A 19154-nucleotide genomic window follows, 5' to 3' on the forward strand; every position below is an offset into this window, starting at 1 on the left:
CTTCCTGCTCCTCCAGCAAGGCCCCCCCCCCCAGATACCTCCCTGCTCCTCCAGCAAGGCCCCCCATTTACCTGGTAAAGCCCCCCTTGTTCCCCCCGTTTCTCTCTAGTACCCTTTTTCAATTTTTCTCTAATAAAGCCTCCCTTCGTTCCTAAAATGTTCTTCCAGTAGAGCTCTCCTTTCCTTGTTGTTCCTGCAGTTCAGTCCCAGGTTCCCCACTGGTCCTCTGGTACAGTCTTCCATTCCTTCAGTATGCTCCACTTCCTCCTAAAATACAACACCCTTTTACTCCCTGCTCTTCCAGGAAGGCCCCTATTCCTCCATGCTAGTCCAGTAAAGCCCCTTGTTCCTCCCGTAAGTCTCCTGTTGCTCAAGTACAGCCCCCCCCCCACCCATACTTCCCAGCTCATCCAAGTACAGCCCCCCCCCCCCCCCCCACAACCCACCCACCCCCTCCCCCACACATTCCATTGGAGAGTGCTACTTCCACCTCTTTAAAGCACCAATACTTTAATGGAACTTTCCTACCTCTATTTTCCCAGGGGGTCTTCTGAAATTCTATACTCCCCCACTTTTAACAGCCAGCCATTGAACTGGTAAAGAATAAAGATAAAAAAGTACTCTTCATCTAGTGTTATTAAAACTCATTAAAATGAAAATAGGTCTACACCATCCACAGGACGCTGCGTCTGTCCGACAACCTGGGAGAACTGCAGATAAAATGTCTAGTGAAGTCCACCTCTGCTAGTCAAGCCTGTGTGGCTAACTTTTCCCTACTGCAGTGGCCCATGCCGTGTCATCCCTGTGTGCCAGCTCTAACCAACAGCGGGACTGGAAAGTTTCACGGCGAGGGCCACATGTCGATTAAATGCTATACTCCTCTTCCCCGCCACCCAGGGGGGTGTAGTGTATAAAGTTCTGCCCAGTGCAGTTCCTGTCTAGTAGTGAATATGGGGCAATAGGGTACTGGTAGTACCAAGCTGTCGGTATGGATGGTGTTCCTTTTTTGTTTTTTTGTTTTGTCTTCCGTGTCACCTTCATTAGTTCCTCCCTGGGGAGGTTGAAGGTGACAGGAGGAGGTTACATGCACCCCCTCTTCATAATACATTATGTACGCATTAGAGGAGCCATCGCACCCCCCCATCAGTCTGTACACAAACACATCAGAAGAGAGAGGCCGCAGCGTCTGTATCCCCCTCCAGAAGAGCCAGTCACCAGGGCTGCGACGGCAAGATGCCAGGGACAGTAGCGTTGGGCAGGACAGCGGTCACGGCAGCTGTTGGGTCCGACAGAGGGCAGACTTGGCAGGTCCCTGCAAGACAGGAGAAAACACGGTTGAGAAATGAGCAGATTCACAAAATGGGGTGGAGTTTAAAGGGTGGCTCCATGTATCACAGAGGAATTAGTAGAGCAAAAAAAGGAGGAGAGAGTCTAGCATTGGCGTTTAGACACTTTAAAAGGGAATTCCTTATATGAAATTCCCATGCCGAGAAGCCTCTGGGGCTTAAAGCCAGGAAAAAACTGTAATGCCAGTCCCAGAGATACTCAGACTGGTACATTAGAGCAACAGGTTAACGTCATTCCAACACTATACGGTCTTCTCCGATCCCAACTTGATGGGTAAACAATTCGTGAAAAACCAAAAAGTTTCTTTTTTAGTTTTGGAAAAAAGTATGCAATGGTTAAATCTGACCTCCAGCCTTTCTTTCAGTCTTGCAGTTTCACCGACTCCTCTCCTGGAAATTGCTTACTGTGATTTCACTGTACACTGTGAGCTTCTCACAATGTGCATTAGAAGCTTCAGAAAGTCAGATACAGCCCGCCTCATTACCTGGCTGAAGGATGTCCAGCATCATCTAGCCCAGGGATCTCCAGCATTATCTAGCCCAGGGATCTCCAAACTACGGCCCTCCAGCTGTTGAGGAACTACGTGTCCTATGAGGCATTGTAAAAAACTCTGACCTTCACAGACATGACTAGGCACGATGGGAATTGTAGTTCCTGAACAACTGGAGGGCTATAGTTTGAAGACTCCTGACATGGGTGCTGAACCTGTGGCCACCCATCTGTTACGGAACTACAAGTCCCATCATGCCTCAGCCTTTGGGAGTCAGGCTTGTAACTGTCAGCATGGCAATGCCGCATGGGACTTGTAGTTACGCAACAGCTGCAGAGCCACAGATTGAGCAACCTGTCATCTAGCCCTTTCCTCCCTGGCCTGCCCCTTTCATTCATTGGATTTCAGTTCTTTCAAATCATGACTGCTTAGTGAAACTGACATCCACTCAATCAAGGCTTTTAGATATTTGCATAACTCCTCTCAAGGGCCAGCCCAATGCTTGCATCAGGACCGAGGGCTCTGGAGAGGAGTACTGAGGCCGGTGTTTTGTCAGATTAGGCCACCCGTCAGAATGTGTAAACGGAAGGGACGTTGGTTGCCGCCATCTTGCTACACCCTGCACTCCTCCACAGTAAGGATATACTGAGAAGGGGGCAAGCAGACATCTTGATACACTCACTGGAGTTTTACATTTTGCACTTTTTTTTTTTTAACAGTAAACTGAGTTTATATCGTGAAATACAGTACTTAAAACTCTGTGTGAATGTTTAGATGTTAAATTTTAAAAGCAGCCAACTTCTGTCCGATTAGCAAACCTTTGAGATCAGCAGGCTTGCCGCTGCTTTTAAAAATTCAACATCTAAAACAGTGAGACGGAGTTCCAAGTACTGTATTTCACTATAAAAAAACTCAGTTTACTGTTAAAAATAAGTGTAAGATGCAAAACTCCAGTGGGTGCAGCAAGATGTCCGCTTGCCCCCTTCTCAGTGTATCCTTACTTTGGAGGAGTGCGGGGTGTAGCAAGATGGCGGCGACGAAACATCACTTCCGTTTCAAATTCTGACGGGTCACCTAATCTGATAAAACACCGGGTGCTCTGATGTTTTCAGGAAGCACCCTGCTGCCTCCCCCACCCCCCACCAGCCATGATCTGCCTGCATTGCATAGAGAAACAGAGACCCATGGATGACATTACTTGGTTTAAAATAAGGTGTGCAATGAAGACAGAAAGGTTTTATTTAAAAAAAAACACATTAGTATGTCGAGAAGGAGTAGAGCAGGGATATGCAATTAGTGGACCTCCAGCTGTTGCAGAACTACAAGTCCCATGAGGCATAGCAAGACTGACAACCACAAGCATGACACCCAGAGGCAGAGGCATGATGGGACTTGTAGTTTTGCAACAGCTGGAGGTCCGCTAATTGCATATCCCTGGAGTAGAGGGAGGAGGGACCAGGGAAGGCAAAAAATAAGCAGGTTACCCTTCATGTTTAAGGCCGGCCATACACAGCTTGAATCTCGGCCGGTTCAGCAGGAACCACCCAAGATTCGAACCCCGTTAATGGGCAGGCTGAATGTATCGAGTTGATCAATCAACTTGGGTACAGCCAGCCTGCCAGATTCCCTTGCAATTATCGCTAGTGGCTCCTATAGTGATAATCACTTCTCCCGGCAGGGACAGCGTTCGCCCACCCCTACCGGGAGCAGACAATTGCGCAGCAGGAGGGATTCCCCTGTTAGCTTGGTCTGTGTTGATGCAGAAATAGTGAGAATTTCTTTCCTGAAACCCATGGTTGCAGGAAGGAAATGCGCATCATGTATGGCCTGCTTAGGAATCCGTTTTTTTCCCCCCCATCTGTGTCTGTCTGGAACAATGTGGCTTCCTTTGCTAGAGACACAACACAAACTAAGGAGATCTCATCATAGCAAGGCGTAAATTTCCTCTTAGGCAAGCCATATATGAATCGATGCGGTGGGGAAAAAATACCCCCCCCTAATCAACACAGTCAGTGTTGATTGGGGGGGGGGGATCCCTCCGGCAGCCCTATTGTATTCTTCCGGCGGAGGGGCTTAGGAAAGCCACAGAACACAATGATTACTGCTAGCGGCTATATACGCCGGCAGTATTCATATATGTAAAATGTCCGACAGGCTGGTTGTACCCAAGTCAAATCGATGGATCAACTTGGGTACAACCAGCCTGCCCGTAGACGGTTAGAATCTCAGCCAGTCCTTGCTTTACTGGCTGAGATTCGATCCATCTATGGCAGGCTTTAGTTGTCACCGGAACAGGTGACCCCGCCCTCCTTGGCTCCTCTTCATGTGACAACTCAAAAATGTTGGGATCTCCCATCACATTCTGTATCTGAGACAACTGTCCCTGGGATGAATCTCCCCACTGGGGACACCGAAAGCAATACAAACCTGACAAAGGATCTAACCATTCCACATTCAATCCAAAACAAAAAAAAGGGAGCAAAAGTTTTGGCTTTGCATACATTTGAATATGAAGTCACCTTTTAAAGCTGCATAACAAGAAAAAATATTTAGCAAAAAGCATAAAAATCATGCAGAACAAAAGACACAGAATGGAGACAAATCAGGCAGCTAGACGAGCGGCAGAAACAAAAAGCACGGATTAATGATATTCTATTATGACAGGCATGTCAAACCGGAGAGTGCGAAGGTCTACGGTGCGGGAAATGCTTTGATTTAGAAATCCTGATCAGGATTATGCTTTTAAATTCGAGATCATCTACAATACAGATATTTACTTTTTTTTTTTTATTTTTAAATGTCATTTATTATTGTTTTCATTACAGACTTAGCAAATTTCCAAAATTGCCACCATTTTTATTATTTTTTTGGCCATAATGTAGCCCTTTGGGAGTTTCCACTGGGGAGTTCGACATGCCTATTACAGGACGAGCCCACACACAGATCATGATTGACAAGACAGATGTGCCAAGAAAACAGGACAGGAGAGGATTATGGGCCATACCCCAAGACCCAGCAATGCTCAGGACAGCTCCAGCTACCCACAATGCATACAGCCCCAAGGAAGAGGAGGAGAAGGGGGGGGAGGGGGGGGGGAGTGGAAGTGGAGAAGGGAGGAGGAGGGGGGGGGGGGACGGGGGGAGAAGGAAAGGTAACTACGCTCTTGCCTTAGCCGTGGTCACTGCAGTAAGGGCCCCTCAGCAAGGCCCGTGGCCCCCGCCATGGCATGTGTGTGCATGTGGCCGCTCAGCTGAGCCAGAGTTTTGCAGTGTACGCTGCACAACTTGCAGAGGAAGCTGTCTGCCCGTGGGCACACCAGACCGTGGTGCTTCACCGAGTGGACCCGCAAGTAGGCGGCCGTGGCAAAACCTGCACGGGGAGGAGAAGCACACGCCGCTTTAAGGCCGGGCCACAGGCATTGCTCTCTACTAAGAATCTGTCATCCAAACCCCCAAACCCCCGCCCCCGCCCCCAAAAAAAAAAAAAAAATTCAAACCACCCAAACCAGCTATCTCCTCTAATAACCAGGAAACATTAAAGCTGAACTCCAGACACAAAGTAATGCAGCTCTGTAATCATTAATAAAATGTAATAGGTTTGTGCAAAATGTATTATGACTTTGTATCAGCCTCTTGCAGCCCCAGTACAGCAGAGCTCAGGCTGCGAGAGGTAGAGGCAGCACAAGGAGTCAATGGGTTGCTCTGCAGTGCCAACAAGGGCCATGCCGATAGGAGGAGAAGGCAGAGAGAGAGATGAGCTGATCAGTCTGCTGCTTCTCCTTTTACTGTCCAGTCACAGAGTGGGCGTGGGGGGAGGGACGAGACCTGCAAGAGTCAATTGCAGGTCTCCTGCCCTGCTAGACAGGGCTGCATAAATCTCAGGACTGGATGGACAAAAAATACAAAATTCCCTTGGTAGGGAAGAAAGCTCTCATATTTATGTATTTCATAAGTTTATATAGCTGGAGTTCGGCTTTAAAAATTAAAGATAGGTAAAGGTAAACTCTCCATAACCGTTCAGGTATAGGTTGGTGCCAGAGAACCGTGTCGCCCACTTCTGATATCTATCGGAGACTCCGATGGTGAGATTTGCTGCCGGTGGTTCGGTTCTCTGCTCCCTGTGATGTCACTCCCTCGCTCAATTATTTACAATTGTGGAGAATCCATTAGGGGGAGAGAGAGTGACACCATCACTGGCAGAATTCCAGCACAGCTCTCTCGTCACAGGAATCTCCAGGAAACATCAGAAGCCAGCACATGACCACTATTGATCACAGATAACATCAGTTTAGGGTGGAGCTACCCTTTAAGCCCTGCATGGCCAAATTTCTACCCTACCTGGGATTCTTTGGGCTGTGCATTGCTTCACTAAAGGATGGCAGGCTCACAACCAAGCCCCATGAGTTCTCTGCTCTGCCCGTCTGTAATGGCTATGTAAAAAGGGTCTCACTCGGACTGCTGATTTTCTTTTTTTTTTTTTTATTTGATCATTGAGAATGCAGCAGAAGAAGGGAGACACCAACAGAGGTGTGACTGGAATCCTAGCGGGAAGAGCTGACAAGAGGGAACAGGCCATACAGAGACTGGTAGTTCAGGGATGAGCAGAGAGACATGAAGACTCCGGAAGAGACCGTTGTGTATTCCCAACAGAACTGCTCAGGTAAGCCCTGCACAGCCAAAGCTAAAAGGATTTAATTTTAAAATTACCTTACACCAGTGATGGCGAACCTTGGCACCCCAGATGTTTTGGAACTACATTTCCCATGATGCTCAGGTACTCTGTAGTGTAGTGGAGCATCATGGGAAATGTAGTTCCAAAACATCTGGGGTTCCAAGGTTCGCCATCACTGCCTTATACTGTGTTTCTCTGAGGGTTTTTAGGACTGGCTTAAAAAATTTAAAGCAAATCTCCAGGCAAATATTTTCCTGCCCCACGGAAATAGAGAGGAGAGGAGCTTCCGGTGAGCCAATCAGAATCTATCATACAGCACAGTGCTACGAGCCCATTTATCAGGGTGCATACAACTGGATGGAGGGGGGAGGGTGTTTAAAGGTAAAATTTAGGAGAGGGGGAACCTTGCTGTAGGACCCTGGTGCCCAACCTTTAGCTTGAGGGACGCAAGTGGCCCTTTTTTGGGAGTCCCCGGCCGCCTCCTGAATCAGGTGGCGCAGCCCCCGGCCGCCTCCTGAATCAGGTGGCGCAGCTCCCGGCCGCCTCCTGAATCAGGTGGCGCAGCCCCCGGCCGCCTCCTGAATCAGGTGGCGCAGTCTGGCCACCGCCTGCATCATGTCCGCAGTCTCTGACCATCTCTTGCATCAGATCCGCAGCCTCTGACCCTCTCCTGTATCATGTCCGTAGTCTTTGACTATATCCTGTTGTGTCTCTGCTGTCTCTGATTTTTATGTACAGTTCTTTGATACTGTCAAGGGCCGTACTTGAGGCCCCCCACTGCTGTAGGATGATGCACATTTTGTTTAATGAGCGGGCAGGTATTATAAAGAGCAGCATTGCTACCAGAGTGAATAATGGTGGCTACTAACAGGCTATGTACTGTGTCAAGAAAGAGTGGAAATCACATGAATGGCTGAACAGAGTTACACAAATTTTGCCCATGTATTTTTAAGTATGCATATGGCCATTTGCCTGGAGTTTACCTTTAAAGCCTCATGTTTCCTGGTCCTACGATATATCCATTAAGTATGACTCCCACCTTTATGGAATTTATCACCAAAAATATCATTTCTAATTAGTTGAATTTAACTACAAGATAACTAAAGAGAACAGTATAGCCCCGGAAAAAAAAAAAAAAAAATATTCTTAAAACTTTATTCTTAGATTTTACAAAACAACATATATAAATCACACTATAGACAGTCTTTAAATAAACATTACTTCCACTGCCCTAACAGGAAATGATATTAGAGTCAGTATGTTTCCTTAGCAAAGCTTATAAGTAAAGCCATGCATAGCTAAAAGAACAATGACAATTTGTAAAGGCAGGAATATTTCAGCAAAATATACTATTCTCAAGCTTGCTGGCCTGTGATTTACATACTGCCCCCCTAACTCCACCCCCAAGGAGCCTAGCTACCAAGTTCATCCTACAAGGTTTAGTAATTTGCATAGTACTCTTAAACTCCACCCTTTAGAAGCGTAGCTATACCTCATTTCACAAAGTTCTTACTTACCAACATGCTAAGCCTAGCCTAAAGAATACCAGTTCTTTTACATTGTGGTGCCCATGTATCTACGCCAAAAAATTACCTCCACACCCTGTTAGGAAGGTTAAAATTCTGTCTGACAAGTCCTAAAAACATTTTTTTTTTAAAATAATTATATAAGCAGCTTTAGAATTCTACAAACCCGCCAATGGACAACCTTGGATTGAGGATCGCAACATTTCTGGGATTGGTGGTCCTCTGTCCCTTCAATTCACAGATCTTCAAAGTTGAGGTCTTTCTGCCCTTTGCTCACCACACTGAAGACAGCTGGTTGTTAAAGAAATGCCCACAAGGGATCCATACAACCAACAAATAACCCTGGCTGTCTTCAGAAAGATGGCCAATGGGTGGACACGTGGTGGGAAACAAGCTGTACAGTTGAAGATCTTGATTTGAGGGTATAGAGTCAAGTGTAAAGTCAATCGCTACACTTACACCTGCCCAGAACCCTTGTGATCTTGGCGTTTTCCTACTGCCCAAGCCTATGGACCACATGAACACTCCTAAGTTTACGAAGCCAATGGGCTTCCAAATAAAGACCACCCAACCCACTGAAGTAAGTGCTTCAAACTTGGCTGAGAAGAGCATCGCTGGACATTGGGATACACCCACTTAAGAGTTATAGGGAGTGTCCTGGTGTCATGCAGGGATGGTGAAAAAAAGACCCAAACACTCCTTTGCAGTCTTACCTTTGTTGCACAGCTCGCACACGTGGTTTGGACCCTGGCTATGAACCTTCATGTGGTCCGTGATGTAAGCAGCACTAAGGAGCTTCCCACAGACATGACAGGGGACCTTCTCCTCGTGTCGCACCATGTGCGCTCTCAGACGGTCCTTCGTAGCGAAGGCAGCTTCACAGGTCTGTTAACAGTTACAGATATTTGCTTCAGAAGAAAAGTACTGCTGGAACGCTTGGGGCGACAGTTGGCATAGAATCCCACCCCCAACAATTCACAGTAAACGCCACATTAAAGTGTTCCTGTAAGTGGACTTTGTAAATGGTCTTTGAAAGGCACTCTGTGAAACATGTTCACAAGTCTTAAGAAGCTCACACATGCATGTGAAAGCCAGAGATGCCCTATCTGATGAAAGTCCTCACATGCAGACCAGAGAGCTCCAGAACAGACAGGCCTACAAGGCTGAAAGCGAACCTTCGCCCATGCTATGGATATTTAGATATATTTATATTCTTTACAAGCAGTACATGCTTTAAAAATCAAGCCCCTACTGACCTCTTTAGCTGCCAACACTGTAGAACAGTTCATCCTCAAGCTATCAGAAAGCACTGAAGCCATTCACTCAGCAGCTCAGTTCACCCCGCTCCCCACTCTCAGCCGTAGCTCAGCAGCCTTCCAGCAGTCTCAGCTTTTATATAGACACAAAGCAAAAGCTCTGGGATAGGGAAGCAGAATGAGTTGAACTATTGAGTGAATGACTTCACCCTCAAGTTCACAGCAGAAAGCACTGAAGTCATTCACTCAGTATTTCAACTCATTCTGCTTCCCTATCCCAGAGCTCCTGCTTTGTGTCTATATCAGGGGTCTCAAACTGGCGGCCCTCCAGCTTTTCCGAAACTACAAGTCCCAACATGCCTCTGCCTGTGGGAGTCATGCTTGTAACTGTCAGCCTTGCAATGCCTTATGGGACTTGTAGTTTCGCAACAGCTGAAGGGCCTCCAGTTTGAGACCCCTGGTTTATATAAAAGAGGAGAATGCTGGTAGGCTGATGAGCTATGGCTGGGAGTAGGGAGCAGGGTGAACTGAGCTGCTGAGCGAATGGCTTCAGAGTTTTCTGCTGTGAACTTGAGGATGAACTGTTCTACAGTGCTGCATTCACATCCTCTGCTGTGAATTTTTGAGAATGAATTGGTCCACAATTCCTGCAGCTACAAAAGGACAGTTTTAAAGCTTTATTTACTGCTATGTAAATACTCTGACCACCAAAGCCTAGCCACAGGGTTGCTTTAAAATGCAAAAGCGAAAATCTCAACTGACAGGGCTCTAGATCCCAATTCTCAAAAAGGAGGAGGAAAGAGAAAAATGTAACAGGTTATATTTGCAACATCAGCTGGTTATATTACAGAAGCTGCCATGTTTAAACTGTAAAATTATTCCTATAGTACATGCAAGATAAGAAGACAATATAGAAAGTATAGAAAGTACCTGGCATTTAAATGGACGCTCTGAAGAATGAACTTGTCTGACGTGACTGTTCAGATGATCAGGACTGAAATTACAAAACAAAAAAAAAAAAAAACAAAAAAAACAAAAAAAAAAAAAATCAGAATATATTTAATCAGGTATATACAGAGGAGTGAATGCATATATGAAAAGCCTATACTATTACTCTACTGTCAATTATCAGTGTTTTTTTTTCTTTAATTTAGAAAATTAGTTTACAACGTATGCTTGTTTCTTGATCACAAAATCCAACTACCAACCTGCTCTCATTATCTGATATATTATACATTTTAGAATCCCGTTCTTTGCTGTGAAGAGCTAATCCAACCTCGCCTTACCTTTGATCTTTAAAACCTGAGCTCTGTGGTCTACTTATATTGTTATGAAAGAAGAAGCTGCTCAAAAATCGCTAAATATTAATAATGCTTTTAAGTTCCTCTCCTTGCGATAACTATGCAAAAACTCAGTACTGTGGATCTGCAACTGTGCTTCTACAACAGCCAGTGCAGGAGATCAGCTGGTCTCCCAGCCCCACCATTTGTCCTCCTTACCGTGAGAATCCCTTTCCACAGTGGCTGCAGATGTAGGGCTTGTGCACCGTGCCGTCGTGGGAACGCACGTGATACGTCATCCGGTCCTTGCGCTTGAAGCGTTGCTGACACACGTGGCAGGAGTAGGGCTTCTCGTCAGAGTGCGACAACTTGTGGCGGTTCAGGTGGTAGACATCTCTGAAGGCTTTGCCGCACATCTCGCAGGCGTGGTTCTTGCGCACCTTCTTGGCCGTTGGGGCGGGCCCGGGCACCGAAAGGGGGAGGGTGGAAGGAGAGGTGGGCACCTCCAGGGTTTCTGTACCACTTCCGAGCGCGCCGGCAACACTGAGCAAACTGAGCGGCACCATTGTGGGCATTTTTACTGTGGCCGGCTGTGCCCGGGCAGGTTTGGTGCCCGTGTGGATTGCTTCATGCCTTCTGAGGTTGTAGCCATTTTTGAACTCTTTCGAGCACAAGGAACAGATGTAGGGGCCTCGACTCTTGGACTTCTTGGGCAGCTCCATGATGGGGTGCAGGGGAAGGGCGGTGGTGGTAGTGACGGGGGAGGCTTGTGACGTGACAGGTGTCGGTGCCATTTGCTGGGGAATGGACAGACCTGGCACCACCTGCTTGAGGGCTGCCGTGTCCACTGTAGAAGGGTGCTGGGCAGCCATGGTGTGCACCATTGTCTGGGAAGTGAGGGATCCATCTGCAGATACTGTAGCTAACACTGGCAAAAGTTCGACCTGCAGAGGTTCGGCAGGGGGTGGCGGAGGGGTCTGCAAAAGAAAAAAAAAAAACCTTATAAGGACTTTCAAAGTTTCTTTACAGGCGTCTTCTTACCTGAATTAGCCAAGGGCAGAGATGTTTGAAAGCTGTGGGACTAGCTCTGTGTTGTACGATGTAGCTCTGTATGATGGTGCAGATAGGAAATCTAAGCTACTTTGGGGGTGCAGGGACTGAAAGGAATTATCCAATGCTATCCGTAATGTGCTGGTGATACACAGAATGTCTAAAGCCCACTTAGATTGACCAGTTGCCCCAGAAAAACTATATAGCCAGATGAAGGCCTAATCTTGTTTCAGCTAGTTAGGAAGGCACACTACAAAAACCCTTTAAAAATGGTAAGTAAGCCTCAGTACTGCAATCCAAAAGGTTGATTAACACCATTTGGAAATGTGTACAGATAGTCAAAAAACTAGGACTCCCAGTATACAGCCATTTCAGGCTGAGGAAAGCCAACAGGAAGCTCTCTGTGCACAAGAAAATATCTTCCCACCCAAGTTAACCTCCACATTAATACAGGTCTACCTTGACAAAACCTGTGCATATAAGGCTGGGTACACACCCAAGATGGATGCAGCTCACGGCAGGGGTCTGGTGCGTCCCTGTCCTCCGTTTCAGGGACGAATCAGGCAAAAAAAATTTTTTGCCTGAATTCGGACCCGAAACGAAAACCAAAAGACGCACAGGACCTCTGTGAAATTCGCTCAGCAGCCGCACCGGAGATGTGTGAACCGGCTCTATTGAGAGCCGGTCACAGTCTCCTGTCATGCGACGTGGGGAAAACCACATCCAATTCACACTAGTGTGAACCCAGCCCAAGCCAAAATATTTAGGTTGGCATTGTGAAAGGTTGCAGATATAGAGACTTTAAAATCTTGAAAAGCAATGCTGGGAATTAGGTCTTCAATGTTGTAAAACCAGTCGAAAACACAACTGAATTCGCCCAACCAGTCCAGGCAGAAGATCATGACTGTTTGAACTTATTTACTCATTTGCAGAAAGAAAAGTTGCGTTTTACAGCCAAATTAGAAGGAAAAAAAAAAAAAAAAAAAAAAAGTGTATGAATGCAAAATATTTACTGGTAATAATATTGTACATTTTGTGTTTGATATTTCCTAACTGAAATCGCCAGACTAAGCCACACTTTTTGGAGCAACTTATTTTTAGTTTTTGCAAAAATGTTCAACCGTTACAATAAGTTTCTCCAAAGTAACCAGTATGGCTTAGTTCAAAGATTAATTTTAAAACACATTCTACAAAAATGAATATATACTAACTATTACACGTTATCGTATTGCAAATGTTTATACCCGATTTTTTTTTTTGTAACAAAGTGTTTTTTGGACTTAAAGTGGAAGTAAAACCTCCTATCCCATCATTTTCAGCCAAGGAAGTTGCCATCTTGGCCTCGGTTTAATCTAATACTGCCATGATGCTGCACATGCGATCAGTTATGACACCAGCCATTGGATGGTTTGACAGTTTGGTTGAGAGCACAACCAATGTGACAATTGCATTCACGTGCCAGGAATGTAATAGTTTTTTTTTTTTTAAAACCGGTTAAATCGATGAGATTACTTCCGCTTTAAGTTATACGTTTGGAGAGGATGCCCTGATATATTGACCGTGGTGCAAAATGTGTTTGATATGGTTGTTAACCCTTTTCTTTGAATTAGCCCTCAATCTTTGAAAAAAGTGCAGCCGCACTCGCTCGATTTCAAACCTGCATTTAAGTGCGAGTTTGAGGGCGATTTGAAAGACATCTGCAGGGGGTCATGCACAGATGTCTATTGAAATTTCCCCCAAAAGTCGCCAAAAGTACTGCAGGAACTACTTTTGGGAATCAGTGCGGCACCGCAAAGTCGCCGTTGCACCCATTCGGACGGTGTCGTTGCCGGCAATAGGCTCCGATTTCACATTTCAAATCGGCGCAATGTGAACGGGGGCTTAAACAATTATTCTGCAAAATGTGCAGCTGTTCCCATAAGGGCACTTTCACACTGGGGCGTTAGCGTTTTTTTAAAAGCGCCCCCGCTAGCAGCCGAATAAAGGGTTAAAAGCGCCTGCAAAGCACCACTTTGGCGGTGCTACCCATTGATTTCAATGGGCAGGGGCACCTTAGGAGCGGTGTATACACCGCTCCTAAAGCGCTGCAAAGATGCTGCTTGCAGTACTTTTTGTATTGTCCCGCAAGCGCACCGCTCCAGTGTGAAAGCACTCGGGCTTTCACACTGGAGTGACAAGAGAGGCGCTTTGCAGGCGCTATTTTTAGCGCCATAGCGCCTCAGTTAAATTAAAAGAAAAAGGTTTAGCCCTCATTCACACTGGTGCGATTTGTCATGCGACTTGTTCCAAATTGCATGACAAGTCACACCCCACTGTCGGCAATGGAACCGTTCCAATTGCCGCAACTCACGTGGCAGCGACATTGAAAAAGGTTCCTGCACTATTTCATTGCGACTTGCATAGACTTCTCTTAAACTAAGTTACAAGCCGCAATGAAAATCAGGAGGTGCAAATCGCACTGATCTGCGGCTTTGAAATCAGCCGCAATTTCAATCAGCCACAATTTCAAAGCTACACCAGTGTGAACCAGGGCTAAAAATCACATCAATATTTAACACATTTTTCAACTCAGTCGATGTAGCCGGAATGTTAGGGGGGTGTGAAATAAAAGGGGGTGCAGTGTTACAAGAAGTCCAAAAGCAACTGTTTTTTTTGTTTGTTTTTTTACAAATTATTATAATAATTTTATATTATATTATAAAGATTATAAAAGAAAAGATAAAATAGCAATAATATATTCATATTGTATTTGTGTTCTATATTATCGCCGGACCAGGCCACACTATGGTTACCTTAAAGCGGGGGTCCACCCACACCGCCAAAAAAAAAAAAAAAAATATTAAAAGCCAGCAGCTACAAATACTGCAGCTGCTGACTTTTAATACATGGCCACTTACCTGTCCCAGGGTCCAGCGATGTCGGCAGGGGACGCCGAGAACCCGCTCGGTTCTCGGCAGCTGCCGCCGCCATCCTAGGTGAGGGAATCAGGAAGTGAAGCGTTGCGGCTTCACTTCCCGGTTCCCTACTGCGCATGCGCGAGTCGCGCTGCGTGTCCCAAGTGGTCCCCGCTCTCTCCTGGGAGCTGTGTGATTCCCAGGAGACAGCGCGGAGGGACGGGAAGTGGCGTAGACTCCCATGAGAGTCTATGCCGGAAGTGGGTGCAAATACCTGTCTTAGACAGGTATCTGCACCCCCCTCCCCCCTGAAAAGGTGCCAAATGTGACACCGGAGGGGGGGAGGGTTCCGAAAAGCGGAAGTTCCATTTTTGCGTGGAACTCCGCTTTAAAGAAACTTATTGCAACAGTTGAGCAATTTGTAGAAAATACAATTTAAAAAAAAAAAAAAACAGAAAAAAGTAACATTATGACAAAGTTGAAAACATTTTGTGAAATATCACTGCACCAGGGCCCAAATAGAAGGGGGAAATGTTTTACACCCTCTTTAAACTTGAGAGTCCTGAAAAAAATTTAAAAAATAAAAATTAATATAAAAATAGAAATGTAACAGTAGTATATCCACATTGCACAATTTGTGTTTGATACATTTCTCTCCTGACTAGGCCACACTGTTTGCCTTGGAGAAAGTTTTTGCAACAGTTAAACATTTTGCAGAACTAAAATTAAAAAAAAAGCTTTTATGTTCAAAAGAAAAAGGGTTAAATATCGACAATACTGAACGCATTTTGCGCACGGTCACTGTGCTGGGGCCCAAAGCAGAGTGGGTACAGACTTACACCCTCTCCAAAAAAAACTTACTGCAAAAAAACATTTGTTTCATAATCAAGCAAAAAAGGGTAAACAACAACAAAACTAAAAAACACATTTTGCGCATGTTCACTTTACTGGACCCAAAATCAAAAAGGGGGAACAGACTTACGCCCTCTCCAAACGTATGATAAAAAAAAAAAAAGAAAAAAAAGAAAAATCACAAAAGGATTATAAAAATAAAAAACTTGTATGAAAATTTAGATTGTAAGCTCTAACCAGCAAGGCCCTCTGATTCCTCCTGTATTGAATTGTATTGTAGCTGTACTGTCTGCCCTCATGTTGTAAAGCGTTGCACAAATTGTTGGGGCTATATAAATCCTGAATAAGAATAAGAATAAAAATTAAAATAAAATACAAAAAAAACATAATAATCACCAGATTAGGCCACACTGTGGTTATTTTGGAGAAACGTATTGCAACAGTTTAACATTTTGCAGAACATAAAAAATAGTGTTTCATAATCACAAAAAAAAAAGTAAAAAAACAAAAACATTTTGCGCAGGATCAACACACAGAGGCCCAAATCAATGGGGGGCACAGCTTTATGCCCCTCTTCAAAAACTTATTGCAAAAAACTAATAGGTGATATAATCAAATTTAAAAAAAAAAAAAAAAAAAAGTTTAAAGAAAACAAACAAAAAAACAAAACCTGAACACATTTTGCGCACAGTCGTCGTACTGAATCCCAAATCCAAGGTGGCACGGCTTTACACCCCTTTTGACAACACACTGTAACACTTTATACCAACCAGCTCCCACCTCTGAGCTGAGCTGGCGTACAGGTGGGCCCTTCACCTGTCACCCTGCCGAACGCATCGGTCGCCGTGAACGCTCTCCAGGCACCAAAAACTACACTCATGTGCTGCTTTTTGCTGCTATTTTTTTCCTGCCCACCGGTGACAACAACCCCCCCTTTTCCCACCAATGATCCCCCTAACAGACAGAACACAGTGGCGTTTTAAAAGCGTTTACGGTGTATTCTCGGCCTGTGATCGGAATATTTAAAGCTACAAGACCCCCCACCCCCACCCCCAAGCCCCGGTAGGTCTACGGTTACAAGCATACATGGTCTGGCCCTGAGTTAAGGGGACGGCCGCTGTTTTTTTGCAGACAAAGAGCTGCACACACGGAGCCATGACGGCCATGCAAGAAATCCTATTAGTGCCTTGCATAAAGCCGAGCAGGCACCGACCCATCGATACACAGAGATATTTGTATTTTTTTTCCCCCGGCGTTAAAGCGCGGACACACGGCGCAGACCGCCCTTTGCAAGGGGAATATTATCCTGGCAGCGCCTCGCTATTTCTATGAAAGGGAAGAAGAGGGAGAGGGAAAAAGATGGGAGGGAGGGGTGGTGATTTAAACACCCAACACCATCTCCTCTTTTTTTTTTTGCTCTCCCTCCCTCCCTGCAAAAAAAAAAAAAAAAAAATACTCACAGACAGAAGAAGAAGATGCTAATTTTCAGGGCTCCGTTTTTGATGGGGGGCCCCCCTCTAAGTCGCCGGCAGGAGAGGTAACGCATGCAACCCCCAAAAAAAAAAACAAAAAAACAGCAAACACCATCCCAAAGCCACCCTCTTCCCAACAAAAGACATCCATTACCTGGAATATAAAGCTGGTCCAGTTTGCATCCATGGCGAAGAGGGGGGGGTGGGGGGGAATGGGGTGGGTGGTGTTGGGTTAAAAAAAAAAAAACTATTTTTTTGAGGGGGGGGGTTTGATATAAAATATATAAAAATTTTTTTTTTTTTGTGTGTATGAGTCCCGGTGATCTCCCCCCCTCTCTGGAACTGAGCACTCTCCCCCTCCCTCGCCTTGCTCTGCTTTGGATGGCTCTCTCTCTCTCTCCCTTGCAGATCACTGCCCCCTAAAGGCTAGTTTTTTTTTTTTTTTTCCAGAGCTTGATTTAAAAAAAAAAAAAAAAAAAAAAAAATCCCATAAAATACACACAGGATTGAATAAAGGGAGATCAGAGCTGCAATGACATCACTGGCACCCCTCCCCTCTCTCTCTCTGGGTGCTCCCCCACCCCCTCCTTGTACAGAGCAGACTGGGATATGAGTGCAAGCCTGCCTGATCTCTCTCCCCCCCTCCTCCTCCTCCTCTGATTATTTCTGCATTATTTACTGGCCCAAAAAATATGGCAGCTGCTTTGACCTTTCACCCTCCCACCCCCATCTGCAAAGTCTCCCCCCCCCCCAAAAAAAAATAAAAAAAACAAACCTACACTGATCACATCATAAGGAGGGGGTGCAGGGAGGGAGATTCTGCTGCAATAAAGAAAAAAAATAAAAACGATCTATGCATTGCAACAATGTATCTTTTTTTTTCTCTCTCTCTCCCTCTGCAGAGGCAGGACTGAACTAAAAAGAAAAACAAGGGAGGGGGGGAAGGGAGCTTTTTTTTTTTTTTGCAAAATGGAGACTGTGCATCATTGTGCAGAGAGGTCGATGTTGGAGGGAAACAAGATGGGAGGAGGAGGGGGGGGGAAGTGTGCGATCATGAGGAAGGTAAACACATCGCTGGCACCCAGGCAGTAGAGAGAGAGAGAGAGAGAGAGAGAGATGAATGGTTTACATCTGAATTAACAGTCAGCGCGCGCTCAGGTTTCCTCTCCCCCCCCCCCCCTGATATAGTGGTATCGCCCGCCTGCATTGATGATCGGCTCGGCTCTTAAAGGGAGTGGGCGGCGCTTCCCTCCTGGCCCAGGCATTTATTTGTCGGAGGGCAGATAAGGGAGCTTAAAGAGGGGAGGGGGGGGGCATCGCCTCTTGCTTGCAGCAGCATTCCATTTAATGGCTGCCAGTGTAGAGTTACATTGGAGCCTGCACAATGGAGGAGGAGGAAGGGGGGGAGGGGGAAGGAAGTTCCCCAGGTTGGAAACAGATTTACATTGTGTGCTTTTAGCACCCGGCCGGGCATTCCAAATAACGTTTACGACGACGCCGGTCACACCGCACAGTTTATGGTGCGACAATGTAGGGCAGCCCCCCCCCAAATATCGCCTGTACCCTTTTGTGGAGCTGACTCTGGTGCATTTATGAACGGCATGGTTTTTTGGGTGTATTGTTGAGCGATCGAACGCTTTTTTTTTAACCACTTGCTTACCGGGCATTTAACCCCCCCCCCCCCACTCCTGTCCAGACCAATTTTTAGCTTTTGGCGCTGTCGCACTTTGAATGACAATTGCGCGGTCATGCTACACTGTACTCAAATGTAATTTTTATAATTTTTTTTTCCCACAAATAGAGCTTTCTTTTGGTGGTATTTGATCACCTCTGCGGTTTTTATTTTTGTTATAAAATTGTGCAAACAGGTAATTTTTTCTCCGTCGTTAATGTACGCTGACGAGGCGGCACTGATGGGTGGCAATAATGGGCACTGATCGGTTACTAGGGTTGCCACCTCATCCCTTTAAACCCGAACACATATGAATTACACAGGTTCTGAGGCTTATTTAATGCAGATAAGGCAACAAGTGAGTTTAATTACCACCTTAATCAGCCGCAGAACCTGTGTAAATAATATGTGTTCAGGTTTAAAGGGATGAGGTGGCAACTCTATTGGTCACACTGATAGGCAGTACTGCTAGGTGGCACTGATTGGCACCACTGGTGGGGACTGGCAGGGGGTCCTGGTGGGCACAGATGAGGCCGAATGGCCTCTTCCTCTTCGGGACCGATGTCCCTTCCACATAAGCCGGTGATCTGCTTTTTTTTGTCAGCGTGAGAAAAAAAAAAAAAGATTACCGAGCTTTTGTTTAC

The 19154-nt window shown here is 45.7% G+C and overlaps 1 protein-coding gene across 8 annotated transcripts; it reads right to left on the reverse strand.

Annotated features, from left to right (window-relative positions):
* Positions 1–465: 465 nt before the first annotated feature.
* MAZ (MYC associated zinc finger protein) lies at positions 466–17565 on the reverse strand. Of its 8 annotated transcripts, none has more exons than XM_073635980.1 (5): positions 16993–17559; positions 10790–11547; positions 10221–10284; positions 8748–8919; positions 466–1312 (listed from the first exon to the last, which is right to left on the reverse strand). In XM_073635980.1, the coding sequence occupies exons 1-5, from the start codon at positions 17023–17025 to the stop codon at positions 1212–1214; spliced, it is 1128 nt and encodes a 375-aa protein (XP_073492081.1). In that variant the 5' UTR covers positions 17026–17559; the 3' UTR covers positions 466–1211. The 8 variants fall into 8 exon arrangements, with proteins under 8 accessions (XP_073492081.1, XP_073492079.1, XP_073492086.1 ...); XM_073635978.1 differs by lacking the exon at positions 16993–17559 and adding an exon at positions 15604–16721; XM_073635979.1 differs by lacking the exon at positions 466–1312 and adding an exon at positions 5001–5206 and having other exon boundaries at positions 16993–17565.
* Positions 17566–19154: the final 1589 nt, after the last annotated feature.

This window comes from Aquarana catesbeiana, linkage group LG06 (genome assembly GCF_042186555.1).
Source record: "Aquarana catesbeiana isolate 2022-GZ linkage group LG06, ASM4218655v1, whole genome shotgun sequence".
In the NCBI taxonomy this organism is placed as follows: domain Eukaryota; kingdom Metazoa; phylum Chordata; class Amphibia; order Anura; family Ranidae; genus Aquarana; species Aquarana catesbeiana.

Bases quoted from the DNA above. Each gene is read 5' to 3' on its own strand.
- MAZ (XM_073635977.1), bottom strand. From the start codon at position 15,753: ATGTTTTTTTTGTATTTTATTTTAATTTTTATTCTTATTCTTATTCAG. The intron at 10,285-10,789 runs GTAAGGAGGACA...TTGTAATTTCAG, and splicing joins TGTGGAAAGGGATTCTCACG to TCCTGATCATCTGAACAGTC. The intron at 5,207-8,747 runs GTAAGACTGCAA...CTCCCCGTGCAG, and splicing joins GTGCGAGCTGTGCAACAAAG to GTTTTGCCACGGCCGCCTAC.